The sequence below is a fragment of the Macrobrachium nipponense genome, chromosome 6 (genome assembly GCF_015104395.2).
Source record: "Macrobrachium nipponense isolate FS-2020 chromosome 6, ASM1510439v2, whole genome shotgun sequence".
NCBI classification, from domain to species: Eukaryota; Metazoa; Arthropoda; class Malacostraca; order Decapoda; family Palaemonidae; genus Macrobrachium; species Macrobrachium nipponense.
In genome coordinates this window covers 20,527,476-20,548,365 of record NC_061108.1, presented here as the reverse complement: position 1 = coordinate 20,548,365, position 20,890 = coordinate 20,527,476, and the positions used below count along the sequence as shown (strand labels likewise).

Here is a 20,890-nt window from a genome sequence, read left to right as displayed (position 1 = left end):
TGGGGCACATATATTTACTTCAGCATCTAATTTTTCCAGGTTCCTTTTCAGGGATCTTGGGATCATGCCTAGTATTCCCATGATTATGGGTATAATTTCCAATTGTATATCTTACATCCTTCATATTTCTATTTTTAGAGCTTGATACTTATCCATTTTTTCCCTCTCTTTCTCTTCAACTCTGGTGTCCCATGGTATTGCGACATCAATGACTGATACTTTCTTCTTGACTTTGTCAATCAACGTCACGTCTGGTCTATTTGCACGTATCACCCTATCTGTTCTGATACCATGGTCCCAGAGGATCTTTGCCTGATCGTTTTCTATCACTCCTTCAGGTTGGTGCTCGTACCACTTATTACTGCAAGATAGCTGGTGTTTCTTGCACAGGACCCAGTGGAGGGCTTTTGTTACTGAATCATGCCTCATTTTGTAATGGTTCTGTGTAAGTGCTAGACATTCGCTTGCTATGTGGTTTATGGTCTCGATTTTCACATTGCACTTCCTGCATTTGGATGAGATGTTATTTGTTTGTTGTGTGATACCAGATTGCTCCATATGTTTTCCCAGAGTCTCTTACTTGCTTTGGCTTCAGGAATTTCTTGGTGGTTGTCTTCTCCTCTTAGTTGGCTCGATAGTCTTTTTTGGTTGGTTCCGTGTTCATTTACCATTGGAGCTTATGTGCTTTGGCTTTAAGCCTCTGTTTTATATCTTCTATTGTGTTTTTTAGTCCCCTCTCCTGCCGTTTGTATTTCTCGTTCTGTTCCTCCCTTCTTTTCTTGCTTCTTAGCCTCTTTTCTGCCAGCTCTCAGTTTACTCAAGTCAGATCTCATCACCATGATTTGTTTTTCTAGGTGCCTTTTCCAATATGGTTGCTGTTTTGGTTTGTGTTGGGTTTGATGTGATGATGGTGTTGGTGTTTGTATCCCCCATGAGTTCTGCTACTAGACTTGCTCCTGCATATGCCAGGTTATTTGTTTCTGCAATACTGATGATGTGTATTAGTCTCATTATTTCATTAACTTCACTTGTTTTCTCCTTTAGTGTGTTTGTGTTGTAGGCTTTCATGGAGGGGATCTGTTCTTTCTGTATCTGGCTTCATCCCTTATCTGATCTTTTCCACCCATTCCGTCCTCTTTTACTTCTTAAGTGTTTCTGTGTGTGTCGTTGTTTGGTAGCTCATCATTCCTGTGTCTTCTGTGGTGCTGCCTCTTAGTTCGTCTTCTTGTCCTTCTTTGCTGGGTGTTATTTCTCTTTCCAGTTCCTCTCTTTCTGTTGTACAGAGCCAATTCTTTTTCTTACTTGGTCTGCCAGTCTCTGTTCTGTTTGGAGGGTGTTAGTTCTCTTATTTGCAGATGGTGACCTATCTTATTATTATTATTATTATTATTTTTTATTTATTTATTCTTTTTTTTTTTTTTGCTCTATCACAGTCCTCCAATTCGACTGGGTGATAGTTATAGTGTGGGGTTTCGGGTTGCATCCTGCCTCCTTAGGAGTCCATCACTTTTCTTACTGTGTGCGCCGTTTCTAGGATCACACTCTTCTGCATGAGTCCTGGAGCTACTTCAGCCTCTAGTTTTTCTAGATTCCTTTTCAGGGATCTTGGGATCGTGCCTAGTGCTCCTATGATTATGGGTACGATTTCCACTGGCATATCCCATATCCTTCTTATTTCTATTTTCAGATCTTGATACTTATCCATTTTTTCCCTCTCTTTCTCTTCAACTCTGGTGTCCCATGGTATTGCGACATCAATGACTGATACTTTCTTCTTGACTTTGTCAATCAACGTCACGTCTGGTCTATTTGCACGTATCACCCTATCTGTTCTGATACCATGGTCCCAGAGGATCTTTGCCTGATCGTTTTCTATCACTCCTTCAGGTTGGTGCTCATACCACTTATTACTGCAAGGTAGCTGATGTTTCTTGCACAGGCTCCAGTGGAGGGCTTTTGCCACTGAATCATGCCTCTTTTTGTACTGGTTCTGTGCAAGTGCCGGCTGGTTCTTAGGGCCTGATCTTGTGCCGCTGTTATCATTCCTTCAGTTTCCTTCTTTAGCTCTCCCCTCTGTAGCCATTGCCTTGTGTCATCGCTTGCTAGTTCTTTAGTCTGTCTCATGTATTGCCCGTGCATTGGTTTGTTGTGCCAGTCCTCTGTTCTGTTTGTCATTCTCCTGTCTCTGTATATTTCTGGGTCTTCGTCTACTTTTATTAGTCCCTCTTCCCATGCACTCTTTAGCTACTCGTCTTCACTGGTTTTCAGATATTGCCCCAGTGCTCTATTCTCGATGTTGACGCAGTCCTCTATACTTAGTAGTCCTCTCCCTCCTTCCTTTCGTGTTATGCATAGTCTGTCCGTATTTGCTCTTGGGTGTAGTGCTTTTTGTATTGTCATATGTTTCCTGGTGTTCTGATCTATGCTGCAGAGTTCTGCCTTCGTCCATTCCACTATTCCTGCGCTGTATCTGATTACTGGTACTGCCCATGTGTTTATGGCTTTTATCATATATCTGGCGTTAAGTTTTGACTTGAGTATTGCCTTGAGTCTGCATATATTCTTTCCTGGTCGTGTCCTTCATCTCTTGGTGTTTTATATCCCCGCCTTCCATTATTCCCAGGTATTTGTATCCAGTCTCATCTATGTGTTTGATGTTGCTCCCATCTGGTAGCTTTATCCCTTCAGTTCTTGTTACTTTGCCTTTGTTCCGATACGTAATACAAACCCTCGGTCCTTTAACAATAGGAAGTAGCTAGCGGCAGCTGGAACGGTCGTAAGCTTCGAACAAGGGGAGAACGGTAGTTAACTGCTTGTCCGATCGTCGCGCGCCGCACGACTGGAAGTTAAACAAATCACTTTTGCTTTCGGCCGTGTGGAGACAGGACGTGTTCGTCATCGCTCTGCCCGCTATTGTCGTTGCTTTGAGTTTTTGTACATTCAACTTCCCTGCCAGATATATACTTAGCTATAGACTCCGTCGTCTCCGACAGAATTTCAAATTTCGCGGCACACGCTACCGGTAGGTCAGGTGATCTACCGCCCTGCCCTGGGTGGCAGGACTAGGAACCATTCCCGTTTTCTAATCAGAATTCTTCTGTCGCCCGGGCCATCAACATTGTTGTTGGTTCCTCTCGATTGGTTTTTCTTTTTTCACCGGCAATTGATCTTCTTGACCGACTTTTGGTGACGTATCTGGATTGTTTGGATTGGCATATGCTTTTGTGGACTGTTTTGTGGACTTGATTTTGGATTTTTCTTTAAAAATGTCTGACTCTGGAATGGTTGTGAGACGTTGTGTGAATGTAGGCTGTAAGGTGAGGTTGCCGAAAGCTTCGGTAGACCCTCACACTGTATGCAAGGGTTGCAGGGAGTATGGATGTTCTTTTACTAATACTTGCAAGGAATGTGAGAATTTGAGTGAGAACGAATGGAAGAATCTAACTAATTATTTAAAAAAGTTAGAGAGAGAAAGAGTGAGGAAGGCTTCCTATAGAAGTTTAAGTAGTTCGAGATCTGAACTAATTCCTAGCTTGGGATCTTCCCCAAGGGTAAGTATTGCTACTTCTCCTTCCATTGCAGCCCCTTCTCCTATTGCAGAACCTGTAGATTCAGCGAAAGAACTTGCGGATCTAAAAGCAGCCTTCAAGTTGATGGAAAACAAAATGGCTGCCATACAAGGTAAGGCTAGTGATTATTCAGTGGACAGTGATATGAGTGTCCCCAGTGTAGTGGAGGGGGCATCTGGTCGGCTCCGCAACGCTCCTAGGTCTAGACCTCTTCCAAGCTCACATGCCCAGAGGAGAAGGAATGTCAAACCGAAAGGAGGTTGTGGAGAATCCCCACCGATCAGGTGTCCCTTCGGCGGTTTCTGTGACACCCCAGACTGCCGAGGATCGCTATTGTAAAAGCGTCCTGCGTGAGTGTTTTTCGTCGTCGGGATCTTCATCTCCGAGACGTGATTGGAGGGATTCAGATCGATCTCGACCACTCAAGAGGAGTTGGAAGGCTCCGACGATTGATTCGAGCCCAGAAAACTTCCCTGAGGAGTCTCCTTCGGGAGTTAAGAAGGCAAGAAGAGCCATTCTTTCAACCAGAGTGAGAAGGAGTCAGGAGGTGGAGGCTATGGACTCCTCCCCTCCTCCTTCCCCTCCTCCCGAAGAGGATAAAGAGGAGGTTACGAGGTTCATGATGGCGATGCAAGAGCAGATTTCGTCTTTTGTAGGAGTTCTGTCAAAGGAGCCTCCTAGAAGGAAAGACTCTTCCCTTCCGATCAAAAGATCCTCCAGACGTATGGAGGTATCTGCCGCCAGGATCGATGCTCCTACTCGAGGTGAGGTTTCCTGTACGAACGTGGATGAACCTATCAGACGTCTGGCACCGGCCAGGAGTGAGGAGTCACCCAGGAGGCAGGAGCCAAGAGCCAGGAGTGAGGAGTCAACCAGGAGGCAGGAGCCAAGAGCCAGGAGTGTGGAGGCATCCAGGCAGGAGGCAGGAGCCAGGAGGCAAGAGCCAGGAGGCAAGAGGCAGGAGTCAGGAGTCAAGAGGCAGGAGCCAGGAGCCAAGAGGCAGGAGTCAGGAGTCAGGAGGCAGGAGTCCGGAGTCAGGAGGCAGGAGTCGGAGTCAGGAGGCAGGAGTCAGGAGCCAGGAGGCAGGAGTCAGGAGGCAGGAGTCGGAGACTCGTTCCTGGAATTTATGACTCTTCTCCAAATAGGAGCTCCTCTCCTTCAGATCGAAGGAGGTCTTGGAAGGACTCTCCCTCCAAACGTGAGCTTTCTCCTTCCTCTGATCGAGGTTAGACGATTTGTCTGATGACGAACCTCCTGCAAATGAGGGACTCTCGAGTTATAAGGTCTTAGCCTCATTATTGCTACAAGAGTTTGGAGACTCTCTTAGTCCGGCGGCTCCTCCTTCTCCTCGTTCTCTCTTTTCGAGCTCGGCTACGGCAAAATCTTCGGCCTTTCTGAAAATGAAGCCTGCAATTTCGATGAAGAAGGCACTCCATTCTTTAGATTCTTGGATGGACAAGAAGAAAGAGTTGGGAAAGACGGTATTCTGCATGCCTCTTCCAAACTACATGGAAAGAGAGGTATTTGGTATGGGACAGGAGAGACTATGGGTCTTTCTCTGCCTGCCTCGGCAGATGCGGACTTTTCCAATTTAGTGGAGGCCTCTAGACGTCACTCCTTAGGATCGGTCAGATCGACGTGGAGCACTTCGGAGTTGAACCACTTTCTAAAGGGACTTTTTGTCACTTTAGAGGTGTTCAACTTTCTGGATTGGTCACTCGGAGTTCTGGCCAACAAATCTAAAGATCCGGAGTTTCTTAAAAACCCAGCGATTCTCCATAGCGTCCTGTCTTGCATGGACAAGGCAGTACAGGACGGTTCGGGAGAAGTGGCTTCCCTTTTTGGTGCTGGTCTCCTGAAGAAGAGATCAGTATATGGATCCCTATTATCAAAAGGGGTTTCTCCGAGCCAGAGGACTGCTTTATTGTTCGCCCCTCTATCGGATCATCTGTTTCCTTCTCAGTTAGTGAAGGATATATCTCGCTCGCTAACTGAGAAGGCGACACAGGACCTGCTAACACAAACGTCCAAGAAGGACGCCCTGTAGTGTCGGCGATTAAGAAGGACTCTCGTCCTCCTCAGCAGCCCTTTCGTGGGAGGTGCAGCGGCTCGTCCCCCTGCCAGAAAAGAAGAGCTCTGACAAGAGAGGAAGGTCTTCCTTTAGACCTTTCAAGAAAACCAAATGACTTGTTGCTCCTCCAAGCACCATGGGCGCCAGACTCCTGAACTTTGCAGGAGTATGGGCAAAAAGGGGAGCCGGACCCATTGGTCAGTGTCGGTCCTAAAGAAGGGATATGTAATCCCCTTCGAGGACAGCCCTCCCCTAACATCTACGCCTCGGGAACTGTCAGCGAGGTACAGAGACCCTGTAATGAGAAAGACTCTCCTTCAAATGGTGGAACAAATGTGGGAAAAGGAGGCCATCGAACTTGTGCAGGATCCACACTCCCCGGTTATTTTACAATCGCCTTTTTCTAGTACCAAAGGCATCGGGGGGGTGGAGACCAGTTCTGGACGTAAGCGCTCTGAATCGCTTTGTTCAGAAAAAGAAGTTTCGCATGGAAATGTCCGCTTCAGTAATGTCGGCTCTTCGTCCAGGAGATTGGATGGTCTCTCTGGACTTGCAAGATGCATATTTCCACGTTCCCATTCACCATTTGTCAAAGAAATATCTTCGTTTTGTAATAGGAGACAAGATTTTTCAATTCAGGGCTCTGTGCTTCGGTCTGTCTACAGCTCCGCAAGTATTCACCAACCTGATGGCGAATGTGGCAAGATGGCTTCACCTAGAGGGAATAAACATCTCCTCTACTTGGACGACTGGCTGATCAGGGCCAAGTCGGAGATTCAGTGCTTGGAGGACCTATCAGTAACAAGGAACATGATAGAATCGCTGGGATTACTCGTCAACCTCGAGAAGTCGCAGCTGATCCCCAGCCAGAGCTTGGTCTATCTGGGGATTCAGATGGATTCTCGGGGTTTTCGAGTATTTCCTTCGCGAGAAAGAATCACTCGAGGTTTGTCGAAAATCTCGAGCTTCTTAGAGGAGAAAGAACACTTCAGCGAGGGATTATCTGAGCCTTTTAGGGACCCTGTCCTCACTAGAAAAGTTCTTCTCTCTGGGGAGGCTTCACCTTCGCCCTCTTCAGTTTTTCCTGAAAGGGGTGTGAGTTGGAAGACGGGACAACTCTCGGACATCTTCCCGCTTCCACAAGAGGTAAAAGATCATTTGAAGTGGTGGATCCTTCTCTTCAAAAGAACGAAGGCGTATCGCTTGCCCTGCAGAACCCAGACCAAGTGTTATATTCGACGCTTCGGAGTCGGGATGGGGAGCGACGCTAGGAGCAAGGGAGGTGTCAGGCACCTGGACAAAGGAACAGGTGTCCTGGCACATCAATTGCAAGGAACTAGTGGCCATACACCTAGACTTAAAGTTCTTCGAAGAGATAGTCAGAGGCGGGGTGATACAGATAAAACTCGGACAACACCACGGCTCTGGCTTACATACGCAAGCAAGGAGGCACGCACTCTTTCTCCCTCTTTCAGTTAACAAGACACCTGTTAACCTGGACAGAAGAAAGAGGCATAACTTCCCTCACAAGATTTGTTCAAGGGAAGGGATAAAGAAGTGAGAGCGGACAGACTGAGCAGGAGGAATCAGGTCCTGCCCACAGAATGGACTCTACACGAAGAAGTGTGTCGAAGTCTTTGGTCCCTGTGGGGGAGACCTCACATAGACCTGTTTGCGACGTTCCTCTCCAAAAGAATAGAGACTTTTGCTCTCTAGTGGAAGATCCGAGAGCCTTCGCAATAGACGCGTTTCTCCTGGATTGGTCGGGTGTGGACGCATAACGCCTTTCCCCCGTTCAAGATCCTGGGGGAAGTGCTCAGGAAGTTTGTAGCTTCGAAGAACACGAAGTTGACACTAATAGCCCCATTTTGGCCAGCCCAGGAATGGTTCACGGAGGTACTGGAGTGGATAGTGGACTTCCCCAGATCTCTTCCAAACAGACCAGATCTACTCAGACAACCCCACTTCGAGAGGTTTCATCACAACCTCCCAGGTCTCGCTCTGACTGCCTTTCGACTATCGAAAGACTTGTCAGAGCGAGGGCTTTTCTCGCAAGGCTGCAGGCTCTATCGCTAGAGCCCGCAGAGCTTCGACGAGAAGAGTATACCAATCGAAGTGGGAAGTCTTTAGGAGGTGGTGTAAGAGTCAGAAGCTGTCCTCCTCCAGTACCTCTATAGTGAATATTGCCGATTTCCTCCTCTTTCTGAGAGAGGAATCACACCTATCTGTCTCAACAATAAAGGGATACAGAAGCATGCTGTCTTCAGTATTTAGAAATCGAGGGCTAGATATTGCAGACAACAAAGATCTACACGATCTAATTAGATCCTTTGAAACTTCAAAAGCAGCAACTCCTAGAACACCTAGTTGGAATCTGGACGTGGTTCCCTGAAATTTCTTTCATCGGATAAATTCGAGCCTTTACATCTGGCTTCCTTCCGCGACGTCACTAGGAAATGCTTATTCCTGTTGTCTCTCGCTACAGCCAAGAGGACGAGCGAATTACACGCTCTAGATTCCACAGTGGGGTTCAAAGGAGATGCTGCCATCTGTTCGTTCCAGACAATGTTTCTGGCGAAAGAACGAAAAACCCCGTCAAAACCTTGGCCAGAAGCTTTGAAGTAAAAGGTATACTAACCTCGTAGGCAGAGAGATAGAGAGGTCTCTCTGTCCAGTGAGAGCTCTTAAATTTTATTTAGAGAGGAAGAGACAGATGGGAGCTTGTCAACAAGGTCTTTGGTGTGCGGTGAAGAACCCCAAAAGACTCATGTCCAAGAACGCCTTGGCTTTCTTTGTGAGAAGCGTAATTACGGACGCTCACAAGAACTGCTCGGAGGAATCCTTCGGTCTTCTAAAGGTCAAGACCCATGAGGTGAGAGCAGTAGCAACGTCCTTGGCGTTCCAAAAGAATATGTCTCTTAAAAATATCATTGAGACTACGTATTGGAGGTGCAATTCAGTGTTTGCATCTCATTATCTGAAGGCTGTGAGAGTGACCTATGAGAAGTGCTTCTCTCTAGGTCCATTTGTATCAGCAGATACAGTGCTGGGTCTTGGAGCAAAGACTGATCCTTAAATATTGTGTTTTATCGTACATAAACCCTCTTGTCAGATATGTGCTTGGTTTTCTATTAGCAAGCTCACTGATGTCGACACGGGAGCATAGTGTCATTGCTGGTAGGGGATCAAGGGTATGTATGGCTAGTAGGGGAGTACAAAATTTTTTTTTTTATATTTTGTAAAAAATGAAAGTGTAATTATGTTTCGAGTTTTTGGTTGTTTGTAAGGAGTTCGGGGATAACTCCTTGCAATCTTAGAACTAACATGGATGTTAGGATCAGGTGATCGGGATCGGTGTTGTGCTCCTTGAACAAGGTGTATTGTCATGTTAGTGGAATAGCACCCAATGACAAAGGCCTTTAGGCTCTGCCGAGTAAGTGGATAAGACCCCATTGGCAGACCCACAAGAACTCTTAGCCATAGATCAATATCTCGCTGAGGCTCTTGAGGCTAAGCAGACTCCAAGGCAGTAGCCGCGAAGTCTTCAGCCTAATAAGGTAGGAACCAAGGTTTATTAATACCTACAACATATGTTGTTTACCTGTCTATTTCAGTAGTTAGCTGTCTCTTACCCACCACCAATGGGTGCTAATCAGCTAAGTATATATCTGGCAGGGAAGTTGAATGTATAAAAATGATATTGTCATGTTACAATAAAGTTTTATACATACTTACCTGACAGATATATACAATTAATGGCCCACCCAGCCTCCCCGCAGGAGACAGGTGGAAGAGAAGAATTCTGATTAGAAAACGGGAATGGTTCCTAGTCCTGCCACCCAGGGCAGGGCGGTAGATCACCTGACCTACCGGTAGCGTGTGCCGCGAAATTTGAAATTCTGTCGGAGACGACGGAGTCTATAGCTAAGTATATATCTGTCAGGTAAGTATGTATAAAACTTTATTGTAACATGACAATATCATATTCAGCCCTCTTTCTGGTTTGTTAGAGTGTATATGAATTGTAAGTATTGCATTTCTTTATTACATTTGACTAAATCATGAGTGATCAAGAAATGGAGATTTTGCCGCGCCCCCCAGTCGCCCGTAGAGTGTCCCGGGCTGGAGGGGCGTAGATGCGGCGGATTTAGATCTTTTGTGGACGTGGATCCACATGAGGTGTGTACTCGTTGCCGGGGGCGAGAATGCTCCCGGGACGAGCCATGTATTACCTGTATGAATTGGTCCGAGGCGCAGTGGGTTCTGTACGAGGGCAGGAAGAGACTTAGGCCTCCAAAGAAGTCATTGGAAAGCTCTCCAATGACTCCTTTGGTAACTGACACTTCGTCTTCCTTCCTGCCTCCCGGTCAGCCCCCACGTTTCGCGCCTTCTCCTGCGGGGGGGGGTAGCGGAGTCCTTCTCCTCGCTCGATCCGTCGAGTGTGGAGGAGGGCGCCCGCTACCCGGACGTCCAGTTGTATTCGGGGTCTTCCGTCCGCTCTGGGTGGGGTTCGTCTCCCCCCAGGCGCGAGGGAACCCCTCCCCCCTTACTAACCCGACTGTTGCTTCCGCAGATGTGCCACCAGTGAAGGACGACCTTGGACAGGTGTGGGAGTCGCTGGGGCTGCAGGGAGTGCCAAGCATTCAGGGGTTGATTCAGCAGTTGGCGGGGTCGGCAGTGGTCACACATGGTGTGGTGACCACTACCACTACCACTATCACAACACCAGCCTATGACATGCCGCCGCATGTAATGACGGTGACGCCTACAGCTGCGGTACACAAACCCATTACTGCCGTGCCAAAGAGGACGGTGCCACCGCCACCTGGTTTCTTTGTGCTGCCGACCCCGGACTTCCGCTGCCCTAAGAGTACTCCCCTAGACCTGCCGCCAGTGCCAAGAATGACGGTAGCTGCCGACAGGACGCCTGGCTCTCCTGTGGTTCCTGCCGTACCTGCCGTACCTGTTGCTGTCCCTGCTGCTCCTTTTATTTCAGACGCTGCTGTGCCTGCTGTTCCTGTACCTGTTCCTGTCGCTCCTGTTGTTGGTGGTGCTGCTACAGTCTCAGGTCCTTCCGGACAGGTGCAGTCGGGCCCTGTTGCTTCGGCAACTGCCCCGGCTCCCTCCTGGATGGAAGACCTGACGTCTGTCCTGCGGAGCCTGGCGAAGAAGAAGAGGAAGAAGAGGAAGGTGTCGTCGTCGTCTTCGTCGTCTTCGTTCGTTCTGCTGCCTCCTCTTCCCCTTCGACTTCTAAGGCTACCAAGCCGAAGAAGAAGAAGGCTGCCTCCTCCCCCCCTAAGAAGACTCCTTCGGGATCTTCTAAGGGCCCGTCTCGCTCAGGCGATTCGGGGAGCTCTTCTGCTGGTCCTCCTGTTCCTTCGGGAACGGGGCCCATCTCTTCCTCTGCAAAGAAGAAGACGACGGGGACCAGAGGTGTACCAGCCTCGGCTGGTACGTCCTCACCTGGTGTTAGCGGTTCTGCCGCTAAATCAGGATCCGTCTCGGCTGCTTCTAGTTCGCGAGAAGTACCGAGTGGACGCTCTTCCACGGGAGACCGTCCAGCCAAAGTTTTGACGCCCGAGCTCGCTCGCCGTCAAGACCGAGGCGCGGAGCAGAAGGACTGCGGAGAGTCGTGCAGACACTCTCGCCAGGCCAGTGGACGCTCTCGCAGCGACCAGCTGGCTGCTCGGGTTGACGTGACGGTCGCTGACCAGCCACGGGTTGAGGCGAGGAAGGGGTCCCCGCGGCCGTCGGTACCAGCCACGGCTGGTACCAGCGGCTCGACGCGCCGAGAGGACGCTCGCCGGTCTCACCACGACAGCGAGCCTAGCAGGTCACCTGACCGCCGCTCCCATCGGGACGGGGCGGAGACGGTAACCAGCAACAGCTCGCCTGACGCTAGAGATCAGCGTCGACGTTCTCAGCCGAGCCTCTCGCCCCAGGCGAGCGGCAAGGCTAGGCCTGCTGCTCGATCGCCACCGCGGGTTGACGATCAGCAGCAGCCCCCCACGCACGCTGGTCCTGCCAGCGAGCGAGGGGGGAGCGTCAGGTCTGCCTCTCCTGTACCTTCAACCTCCTCGGGCTACACCGGGAGGAGCGAGGTACCTAGGAGTGATCGCGAGAGGTGCGCCGCTCGCGATCCCGCTATGATGCCGTACGGACCAGGCACGGTTCTAGGACCGACCAGGACATACGCGCAAGTAGTTGGAGGCAACCGTCAGGGGTCTGCCGCTGTTCCTCCTTCTGAAGGAGGAGTATCTCGGGATCTGTTCTTGCTGGAGGGACTGGATGGTCCTACTCCGCAAGACGCGGTTACTCCCGAGATACAGAGGAATTTTGCAGAAGTCATTAAGCTGATTCGTCAGCATAATGACCTTGCGGAAGGATCGCCGCTACCACCGCCGAGCCCACGTCCGGCTCGAGTCATTTTGGGGTCCTAAGAAGGAACCCAAAATGATGGTGGGGCTGCCGCGATCGGAGCTTGCAGACTCAGTCCTGGATCAAGTTGAGAATCTCGTCTCAGGGCGAGAGGATTCGCTGAAATCCTGACGTCCTTCCAAGCTGCTTCCTTCCTCCTCTACAGCGTCAGAGGCGTTTCTACGTGCCGTTCGGAAGACCCGATACTGCCGCAAACAGGTTAACCCGGAGTTAGCAAGGCTGACTCCAGGTGTGTCCCTGCAGCAGCTCCTGTCGGAGAACCTCTGGTTCTCGCAGCAGGAGGCACTTGCCCTGGAATCTACCGCTATGGCAGCATTCCAGGCAGTCTCTTGGCTGGATTTGTGGTCCCTCACAATATCCAAAGTAGCGGCGCTCTGGGAGTTCTGCTCTCGAAGACGACGGCTTCTTTCAGGAGACTGTGCCAGTCTGGAGGAAGAGCTATCTCTTACCTCGCCCATCAGACTGCTAACCTGTGGGCCAACTTGGTTCTTCGACGTAGGGACGCAGTCCTTACCCGAGTGACCAAGGGGGCTGAGCGTGAGGTGGCACTCGGGCTTCGCAATGGACCTATTAGGAGTTCCCCGCTCTCTTTCCCGGAGAGATGGTGGACGCTGCGGTGGAAAGGCAGCGCACTGATGACAGTGACCGCTTAGTTCACCAGGCAGTCTCGAAGGTTACTGGGCAATCTCGAGCAACTGCGGCTAAGCCCAAGAGTTTAGCTGGCGCTTCCACGGCGGCGAAGACGGTTGCACCGTCTAAGCCCCGTGTGAAGACTCCTGTTGTTTCGACTTCTGCAAAAGGAGGCCCGTAACCAGCCCTCCTCCCAGCCCTCCTTTCCCGAGGTGGTGGGAAGAAGTCGAAACGAGGTGGGAAAACGCTAGGGACGGCGTTCCCCCTCACCTGCTGCCGGAAGTGGGGGGGTGCCTAGCGAGCCATTGGGCAACTTGGCAGCGCTACGGTGCCGAGAACTGGATAGTAGACGTCCTTCGGGAGGGATATCTGCTACCCTTCGAGTCTCGGCCCCCCCTCATCTCCAAACCGGTCCATCTACAAACCTATGTCCGGGGATCATCAAAGGACAACGCTCTTCGACAGGAGATCAAGACCATGCTGGCGAAACGAGCTGTAGAGATCGTGGAGGACCAATCACCGGGCTTTTACAGCCGCCTCTTCCTAGTGGAGAAGGCATCGGGGGGTGGCGTGGTCGTCCGGTGATAGACCTCTCTCCCCTGAACCGCTTCGTTCGCACGACGCGGTTCACGATGGAGTCGGCACGCTCGGTGCTCGACTCGATCAGGGGGAACGATTTCATGCTTTCAGTGGACTTGAAGGACGCGTATTTTCAAATACCCATCCATCAGTCCTCCAGAAAGTACCTCCGCTTCATCTTCGACGGGACGGTGTACCAATTCAGGGCACTTTGTTTCGGTCTGTCAACCGCCCCACAGGTGTTCACGCGAGTGTTCACTCTGGTGTCAGCTTGGGCCCATTCGCACGGGATACGTCTTCTGAGGTATCTCGACGATTGGCTGGTCTGGCGAGCTCCCGCTCGCAGTTGCTGCAGGACAGAGATCGATTCCTCAAGTTTTGTCGCGATCTGGGGGATCGTGATAAACTACGAGAAGTCCGATCTCGAACCCAAGCAGAAGATGAAGTACCTGGGTATGCCTGATAGACACGGTTAGCAGGGCAGGTCTTTCCCACAGACTTGCGTATCAGCCCACAGGAGGGGGCAGCCGCCGGTTCCTGTCTCGGCAGGAACAGGCAGCACAGCAATGGCAAGTCGTGATCGGCCATCTGTCGTCACTCGAGAAAGTTAGTCCCTCACGGGTGTCTTCACCTGCGGTCTCTCCAGTGGAGGCTAAGGGAGAGTTGGTCTCAGGCGAAGGATCTTCCTTACTTTCCCGTGGCTCTCACGGACAAGGTGAGGCAGGACCTAGCCTGGTGGCTCGACGACAAGAACCTCTTAAGAGGAGTGCCCATACGCATCCCCCCCGGAGATGCTGCTGTTCTCAGACGCATCGACCGAGGGATGGGGCGCACACCTGGAGGAGTTGCTGACTGCAGGTGTGTGGGACCATCACGAAAAGCACCTTCACATCAATGTCCCTGGAACTCAAGGCGGGCGTTCTACGCTCTCCAAGAATTTCAGGACCGCTTGGTGGGACACTCAGTGGTGTTGATGTGCGACAACACCACAGTAGTGGCATATGGCAACAAGCAGGGGGCCTAGTGTCTCTTCCGCTTCACCAGTTGACGGTGCAGGTGCACGAGTGGGCCACGGCTCACTCGATAGAAGCTGTCAGCACGCTTACATTCCAGGCAAGAGGAATGTAGTAGCGGACCAAGCTCAGCCGTCGGGATCAGGTGATAGGAATCGAATGGTCTCCACGAAGATGTGGCGGAAAGGCTTCTTCAACCTGTGGGGGCGACCGGTCGTAGACCTGTTCGCCACCCGGCACAATAGAAAACTTCAGGTTTTCTTTTTCAGCCGTGCCGGACCCATGGGCAGCTGCAGAGGACGCTCTCCAACACCCCTGGGCACAAACCTCTTCATTTACGCCTTTCCTCCTCCCTTCTGTCTGATTCGGAAAGTGATCAGTCGAGTGCTGTCACTCCCAATCTCAGAATGATCCTGGTGGCTCCCCAAACGACCTCAAGCCGTTTGGTATCCGGACCTGCTGGCTCTTCTTGCGGACGCACCGAGAGAGCTACCCAATGGCACAACCTTCTAGCCCAGCCACAACGTTAGACGGTACCACCAAGCAGTCCAGTCCCTTCAAACTTCACGGCTGGCTGTTATCCACCATCTCTTGCGAACGAGAGGCTTTTCTCGTAGCGCAGCAACAGAGATGGCTGGACACGTCCGACAGTCCTCTGCAGCTGTGTACCAGGGGAAGTGGGCCGTCTTCTGTGGTTGGTGTCGTAGACAGGGTCTGTCTCCTCTTAGAGCCACTCTTCAGCAGGTAGCGGATTTCCTCGTGTTTTCTTCGCGGAGAGAAGCTCCTCTCAGTACCCACAGTTAAAGGATATAGAGCCGCCCTGGCTCTCGTCCTAAAACTGAGGGGACTGGACATCTCGAACTCGTTCGAGATCTTGCTAATGAGGAGCTTTGAAAAGGTCTTGCCCACCCAGGGAACTCAGGCCCCCTGCGTGGGATGTGACTCTCGTCCTTAGGAGTTTGACTCGAAGACCCTTCGAGCCACTCCGAGAGTCGTCAGACAGGGATCTGACCCTCAAGACCCTCTTCTTGCTGGCCCTGGCATCGGCGAAGAGAGTAGGGGAAGTTACATGGTCTTTCTTATGATGTTAAACACACCAGAGGCTGGGGATCTGTGACGCTCGATTTCGTCCCGAAACTTCGTAGCCAAGACTCAGAATCCGTCGATCCCTGACGACAGGTTCGAGTCTTTACGATCCCCTCCCTTCTGGACTTCACCGATAACGATGCGGATGAGATGCTGCTTTGTGTGCCTGTGAGGGGGGGGCTACGGCGCTATCTGAAGAGAACTCGAAACCTCAGGCCTGAGTGTCGACGCCTCTTCGTTAGCACTGGGGTTACCAAGAAAGAAGTTTCCAAGACACGCTTTCTTTCTGGCTACGTGAGGTGATCAGGAGAGCGTACGAGGCTGATGGTAGCGACGACATCCGTACGCTCCGACCGAGAGCCCACGAAGTCAGAGGTATCGGACCCTCCTTAGCGTTCCGTAAGAACTTCTCCGTGGCGCAGGTCCTGAAGGCAGGTGGTCTGGGCCAACCAGACCACCTTCACGTCCTTCTACCTTCGGGATATTGCCCACAAGTCCTTGGATACGTTTTTCCTTGGACCTTTGGTGGCTGCTCAACACGTTGTGTAAGCTTACCCAGCACCCGAGCAGGCAAGAACAGCATCGATTCCTGGTATGACTGGGAGATGAATGTGCGAATGAGAGTGTGACTGGACTTCTCTTCCACCATCTTTCTCTACCTCTACCTGTGGGCAGAGGGATACGGTCGTCACCACGCTGGAAGGGAGTCAGATGCAGGTAAGCTACTCGACCGAGCTCCATCCTATCCCTTTAACTAGGGATAGGAGCGTATATCCACCACTTTCTCCTACAAGGGGGAGGAAGTGGATACCTACATGAGACAAACCCATGACTTTATATTTGCTCCTATACAGGAACAAGTTCTTACAATGCTGGTACGAAGAGATACGCTTGCCTCTCTCTTAGTACTCGGCCCAGAGGTCTGACCATTGATCCTGCGGTGCACACCCCGATCAATTGGACAGAGGCTTGGATCCCTCCCTCGCTCTTACGACCAGGGAGGCACTCCAAGGATGGACGAACACCAGTCTGTTCATCAAAAGACTCAGATTCCTCCCACCAAGGAAGAAGTGAGTCTTCCTATTGTTAAAGGACCGAGGGTTTGTATTACGTATCGGAACAAATGACAATTTGTCGAAAATTGCATTTTTCCTAACATACAAACCTGAGGTCCTTTACATATAGTCCCTCCTCATGCCACCTCACTCTGCGTATTTTGCATGGGCCAAAAGCAAAAGTGATTTGTTTACCTCCGCGCGACGATCGGACAAGCAGTTAACTACCGTTCTCCCCTTGTTCGAACCTTACGACCGTTCCAGCTGCCGCTAGCTACTTCCTATTGTTAAAGGACCTCAGGTTTGTATAGTTAGGAAAAATGCAATTTTCGACAAATTGTCATTTTTGTATGTTGACTAAGGTGCATTTTTCTATTCCAAACTCCATCCTGATGTCCCCAGATACAATCCTTACAGTCTGGATTAGAGTATCTATTTCCTTGATGCTCTTACCATACAGCTTGATGTCGTCCATGAACATCAGATGGTTGATTCTGTTGCCTCTTTTCTTGAGTTGATACCCGACATCCATCTTCTGTAGTACTTTGTCATGGGAATCATGGCTACTACGAAGAGTAGTGGGGAAGATCCCTCTCTGATATTAACCTCTGCCTAGTCTTATTACAGAGCTTGTAAGTATTGTATTCCGGTGGCGCATTGTATTTGAGGAAACTGATGGTGTTTTCCTTTGCCCCATATATTTTTCAGGCATTCTATTAGCCATGTATGTGGTATCATGTCGAAGGCTTGCTTATAGTCTATCCATGCCATGCTTAGGTTGGTTTTCCTTCTCCTACTGTTTTTCATTACCATTTTGTCTATCAGGAGCTGGTCTTTTGTGCCCCTACACTTCCTTCTGCAGCCTTTCTGTTGGTGGGGGATGGTGTTTGTCTCCTCTAGGTAGTGTATAGCCTTTCACTGATGATACCTGTTAGTAACTTCCACATTATTGGTAGGCAGGTGATAGGCCTGTAGTTACTGGCTATATTTCCCTTACTCTTGTCTTTTTGCACTAAGGATGTTCTTCCAGTGGTCATCCATTTGGGTGCATTGTGATTTGAGATACAATGCTGGAGTTGTTCTGCTATTCGTGGGTGTAGGGCCTTGAAGTTTTTGAAGCCAGTATCCATGGACTTCATCGGGACCTGGGGCTTTCCAGTTTGGCATTTTCTTAGTTGGTGTCTGACTGTGTCTGTCGTGATCTCTGTGAATCTTTGTTTTTATTCCCCCTGTTTCTTCTTCCTTGACTTCCTGGAGCCATGTTGCATGTTTGTTGTGTGATACCGGATGCTCCATATGTTTTCCAAGAGTCTCTTACTTGGTTCGGCTTCAGGAATTTCTTGGTGGTTGTCTTCCCACCTCTTAGTTGGCTGTATAGTCTTTTTTTTTTGTTTGGTTGGTTCCGAATAGTTTGTGCTGTTGGTATCCCTTATTCCTGTTCATTGTACCGTTGGATCTTATGTGCTTTGGCCTTAAGCCTCTGTTTTACATCTTCTATTGTGTTGAGTCCCCTCTCATTGTACTTTGTATTTCTCGTTGAGTTCCTCCCTTGTTTTCTTGCTTCTTAGCCTTTTTTTTTCTGCCATCTCTTTCAGTTTACTCAAGTCAGATTCTCATCACCATGATTTGCTTTTCCAGGTGCCTTTTCCAAGGAGGTTGCTGTTTTGGTTTCTGTTGGGTTGGTTGTGCTGGTGGTGTTGGTGTTCGAATCCCCATCAGTTCTGCTACTAATCTTGCTCCTGCATATGTCAAGTTATTTGTTTCTGTGATACTGGTGGTGTGTATTATGCCCATTATTTCATTGACCTCACTTGTTTTCTCCCTTAATTTCTTGGTGTTGTAGGCTTTCATGGAGGGGATCTTTATTCTCTCTGTATCTGGCTCATCCATTGTCTAATCTTTTCTACCCATTCCGTCCTCTCTGTTACTTCGTCGGTGTTTCTTCGTGTGTCGTTGTTTGATTACCTCATCCTCCCTGTCGTCTTCTGTGGCATCGTCTCTCAGTTTCGTCTTCGTGTAACTCGTTGTCGTGTGACAGTTTCCCTTTCCAGTTCTTCTCTTTCTGTTGGGGAGAGCCAGTTCTTTTTCTTTATGTTCCTTACTTGGTCTGCCAGCCTCTGCTCTGTTTGGGGGGTGTTTATGTTATTCCTCTCATTCCAGATGTTGACCAATCTTCTTCTATATCCTCTCTCCGTCTGGTTGCTTCTGATGTAGCATCTCCATATTTCCTTATTTTCTTCTCTTGTCCATTTCTTCCTTTTTGCCTCTGTAGCTCCAATCTCAGGCTGTTGATTACTGTCGTTGTGGTGATCAGTTGCTGGATGACGACCTCCAAGTACTGACCGTCTTCCCCTTCAATTGGGTTGAATACCTGGTTGCCGGACGAAGCTCCTCTGTTGCCAGAGGTTTCATTTTACGTCGTTGTCGTTTATTCCTTCATTTCTTTCCATCATCATTGCTGAGTTTTGCTATTTAACCCATAGCTGGACCCTACCCCACCCCATCAGGGATAGATACTCATTTACAGCTGAGTAGACTGAGGAAATTATGGTAAAGATCCTTTCCCAAGGAATCAACGCCGAGGACGAGCGGTCACCCATCCAACGACTGACCAGCCACTATGTTGCTTAACTTGACTTAAGTCTGTTGACGACCTAACCACACCCTCCACGGCGCCACATATTATTTTCATTATTATTATTATTATTATTATTATTATTATTATTATTATTATTATTATTATTATTATTATTATTATTATTTGATGTAGATAGACGACACTCATTAAATGTGATTGCTGCATCACCTGCATTCAATTTATATAGAATTTTTTCAGTTTTTTCTTATGATCATAATCTTTCTACCTTTACTACATCCCACAAGTAACTTTTCTGTGTTAATAGAAAAAATATAATAAATTCAGTTATAAAGTAAATGTGACATTTATGAGGAAGTCTTCGCCGGTACTAAAATAGGGAGTAGGTTTTTTTTTTTTTTTTGGTTTTTTTTTTTTTTTTTTTTTTCAATATTCTTGTAGGTATTCTATGTGTAAGTAGTATCTTAGAGTTTCTAAGCCATATTTCACTCAGGTTCTGCTGAACACAATCACACCACACCAAGATACAATAGTAGAACTGATTTCCAACAGCGAGTCTAGCTCCAATGATATGCTTAAAGGGGCGGGGCGGGTGGGGGGGTGAGGGATGATGCCTTATAGCTTTGATTGACTTCCTCTTGAATGGAGTTACTGTGGAGCTTGTATTATATTCTTATTATAAAAAGAGTGCCCACCAACGAATGTTTACCTTTCATTTATGAAAGAACAGTAATGGTTTGTATCTAGGAAACAAGCTTTATATAGAAAAGAATTGATATACTATGTATAAGTTTGATTAAATTTAGAGCCGAAATCAGTATTTAGCATAAAACAATTAAATTTGGGTTTTTATGCTTTTTTCAGGTTGGAGACCTCCTCATTTGGATAATTGCAGGATTAGCAGCTTGGGGTTGCTTGATCTCAATCACAGGTGATAAAGCACTTCCTGGAGGAAATTTTTTTAGTTTAATAGTGCTCTATATAATGGCAATACTGGGCGGTGAAGCTGTCCAGCTTCTTGGGCTGCCATCTCTTCTTGGTAGCCTTTTAGTTGGGATTTTTTTTAGAAGTATCCCAGGACTCGATGTCATTGGAAGCAACATTGACTTCCAGTGGTCAGCAGCACTGAGGTAAGTAAAGTATTTATTACTGTTCCATATTTGATATTTAAATATTTGTCTAAAACTAAGGTAAAATATGTAAATTTTGAGAAGATATGTCACCCTTGTAATGGTGCTAATAATAATGGACTAAGTAAACCATAAAAATGACACTTACTCCATGCCTGTCAGTAGCAATATTAGGAAAGATATTGTATAGCATTACTACTTTTTTATTTACTTACTGAGTGCTTAGTCTACACAAGAAGGCAAGTACATTATGCAGTGGTACCTGGTTTGTTGAACGTTTAGTATGTTGAACATTCACTTTTTCAAACTAAATTTTCTAAAAAATTTTGGGTCATTTGTTAAACATATATTCGTACTTCTAACTGACCGATTGTCTTGTTTATACTTGTGTTCAACAGCCTACCATCTCCCAAGAGAAAGATTGTATTTACATGATTTTTCCTTTACAATACATATATGTATAGTTTAATGATAACTATGTATATCCAACAAAATAAGTAAAAGAATAAAGCATTTCTATAAAAAATTTAGCATACAAGATGTACAAAATCCTATATAACATTGTCGTGGTGATGTCACCTGCAGCTGACTTGAGATTGAATGAGGGAATGTTGATATTCTTGAGAAGAGAAGCGACAGTAAAATATTCCTGTATGTATGTAAAAGCAGTAGCAATTCACTTAAGAAATAAGAGGGAATTTCACAGTAAACTTAACATAATGC

At 48.3% G+C, this 20,890-nt stretch overlaps 2 protein-coding genes across 2 annotated transcripts in view; one reads left to right on the top strand and one right to left on the bottom strand.

Annotated features, from left to right (window-relative positions):
• LOC135216390 (sodium/hydrogen exchanger 9B2-like) overlaps window positions 1-20,890 on the bottom strand; it is a gene marked incomplete in the record, with an annotated part of 345,785 nt that overhangs the window by 201,909 nt on the left and 122,986 nt on the right.
• The window catches only part of LOC135216448 (sodium/hydrogen exchanger 9B2-like), a 110,477-nt gene that overhangs the window by 9,542 nt on the left and 80,045 nt on the right, over window positions 1-20,890 (top strand). The window contains exon 3 of the mRNA XM_064251818.1: window positions 19,902-20,167. Within this exon, the coding sequence (XP_064107888.1) occupies window positions 19,902-20,167 (266 nt within the window). The remainder of the gene's footprint in view (window positions 1-19,901; window positions 20,168-20,890) is intronic.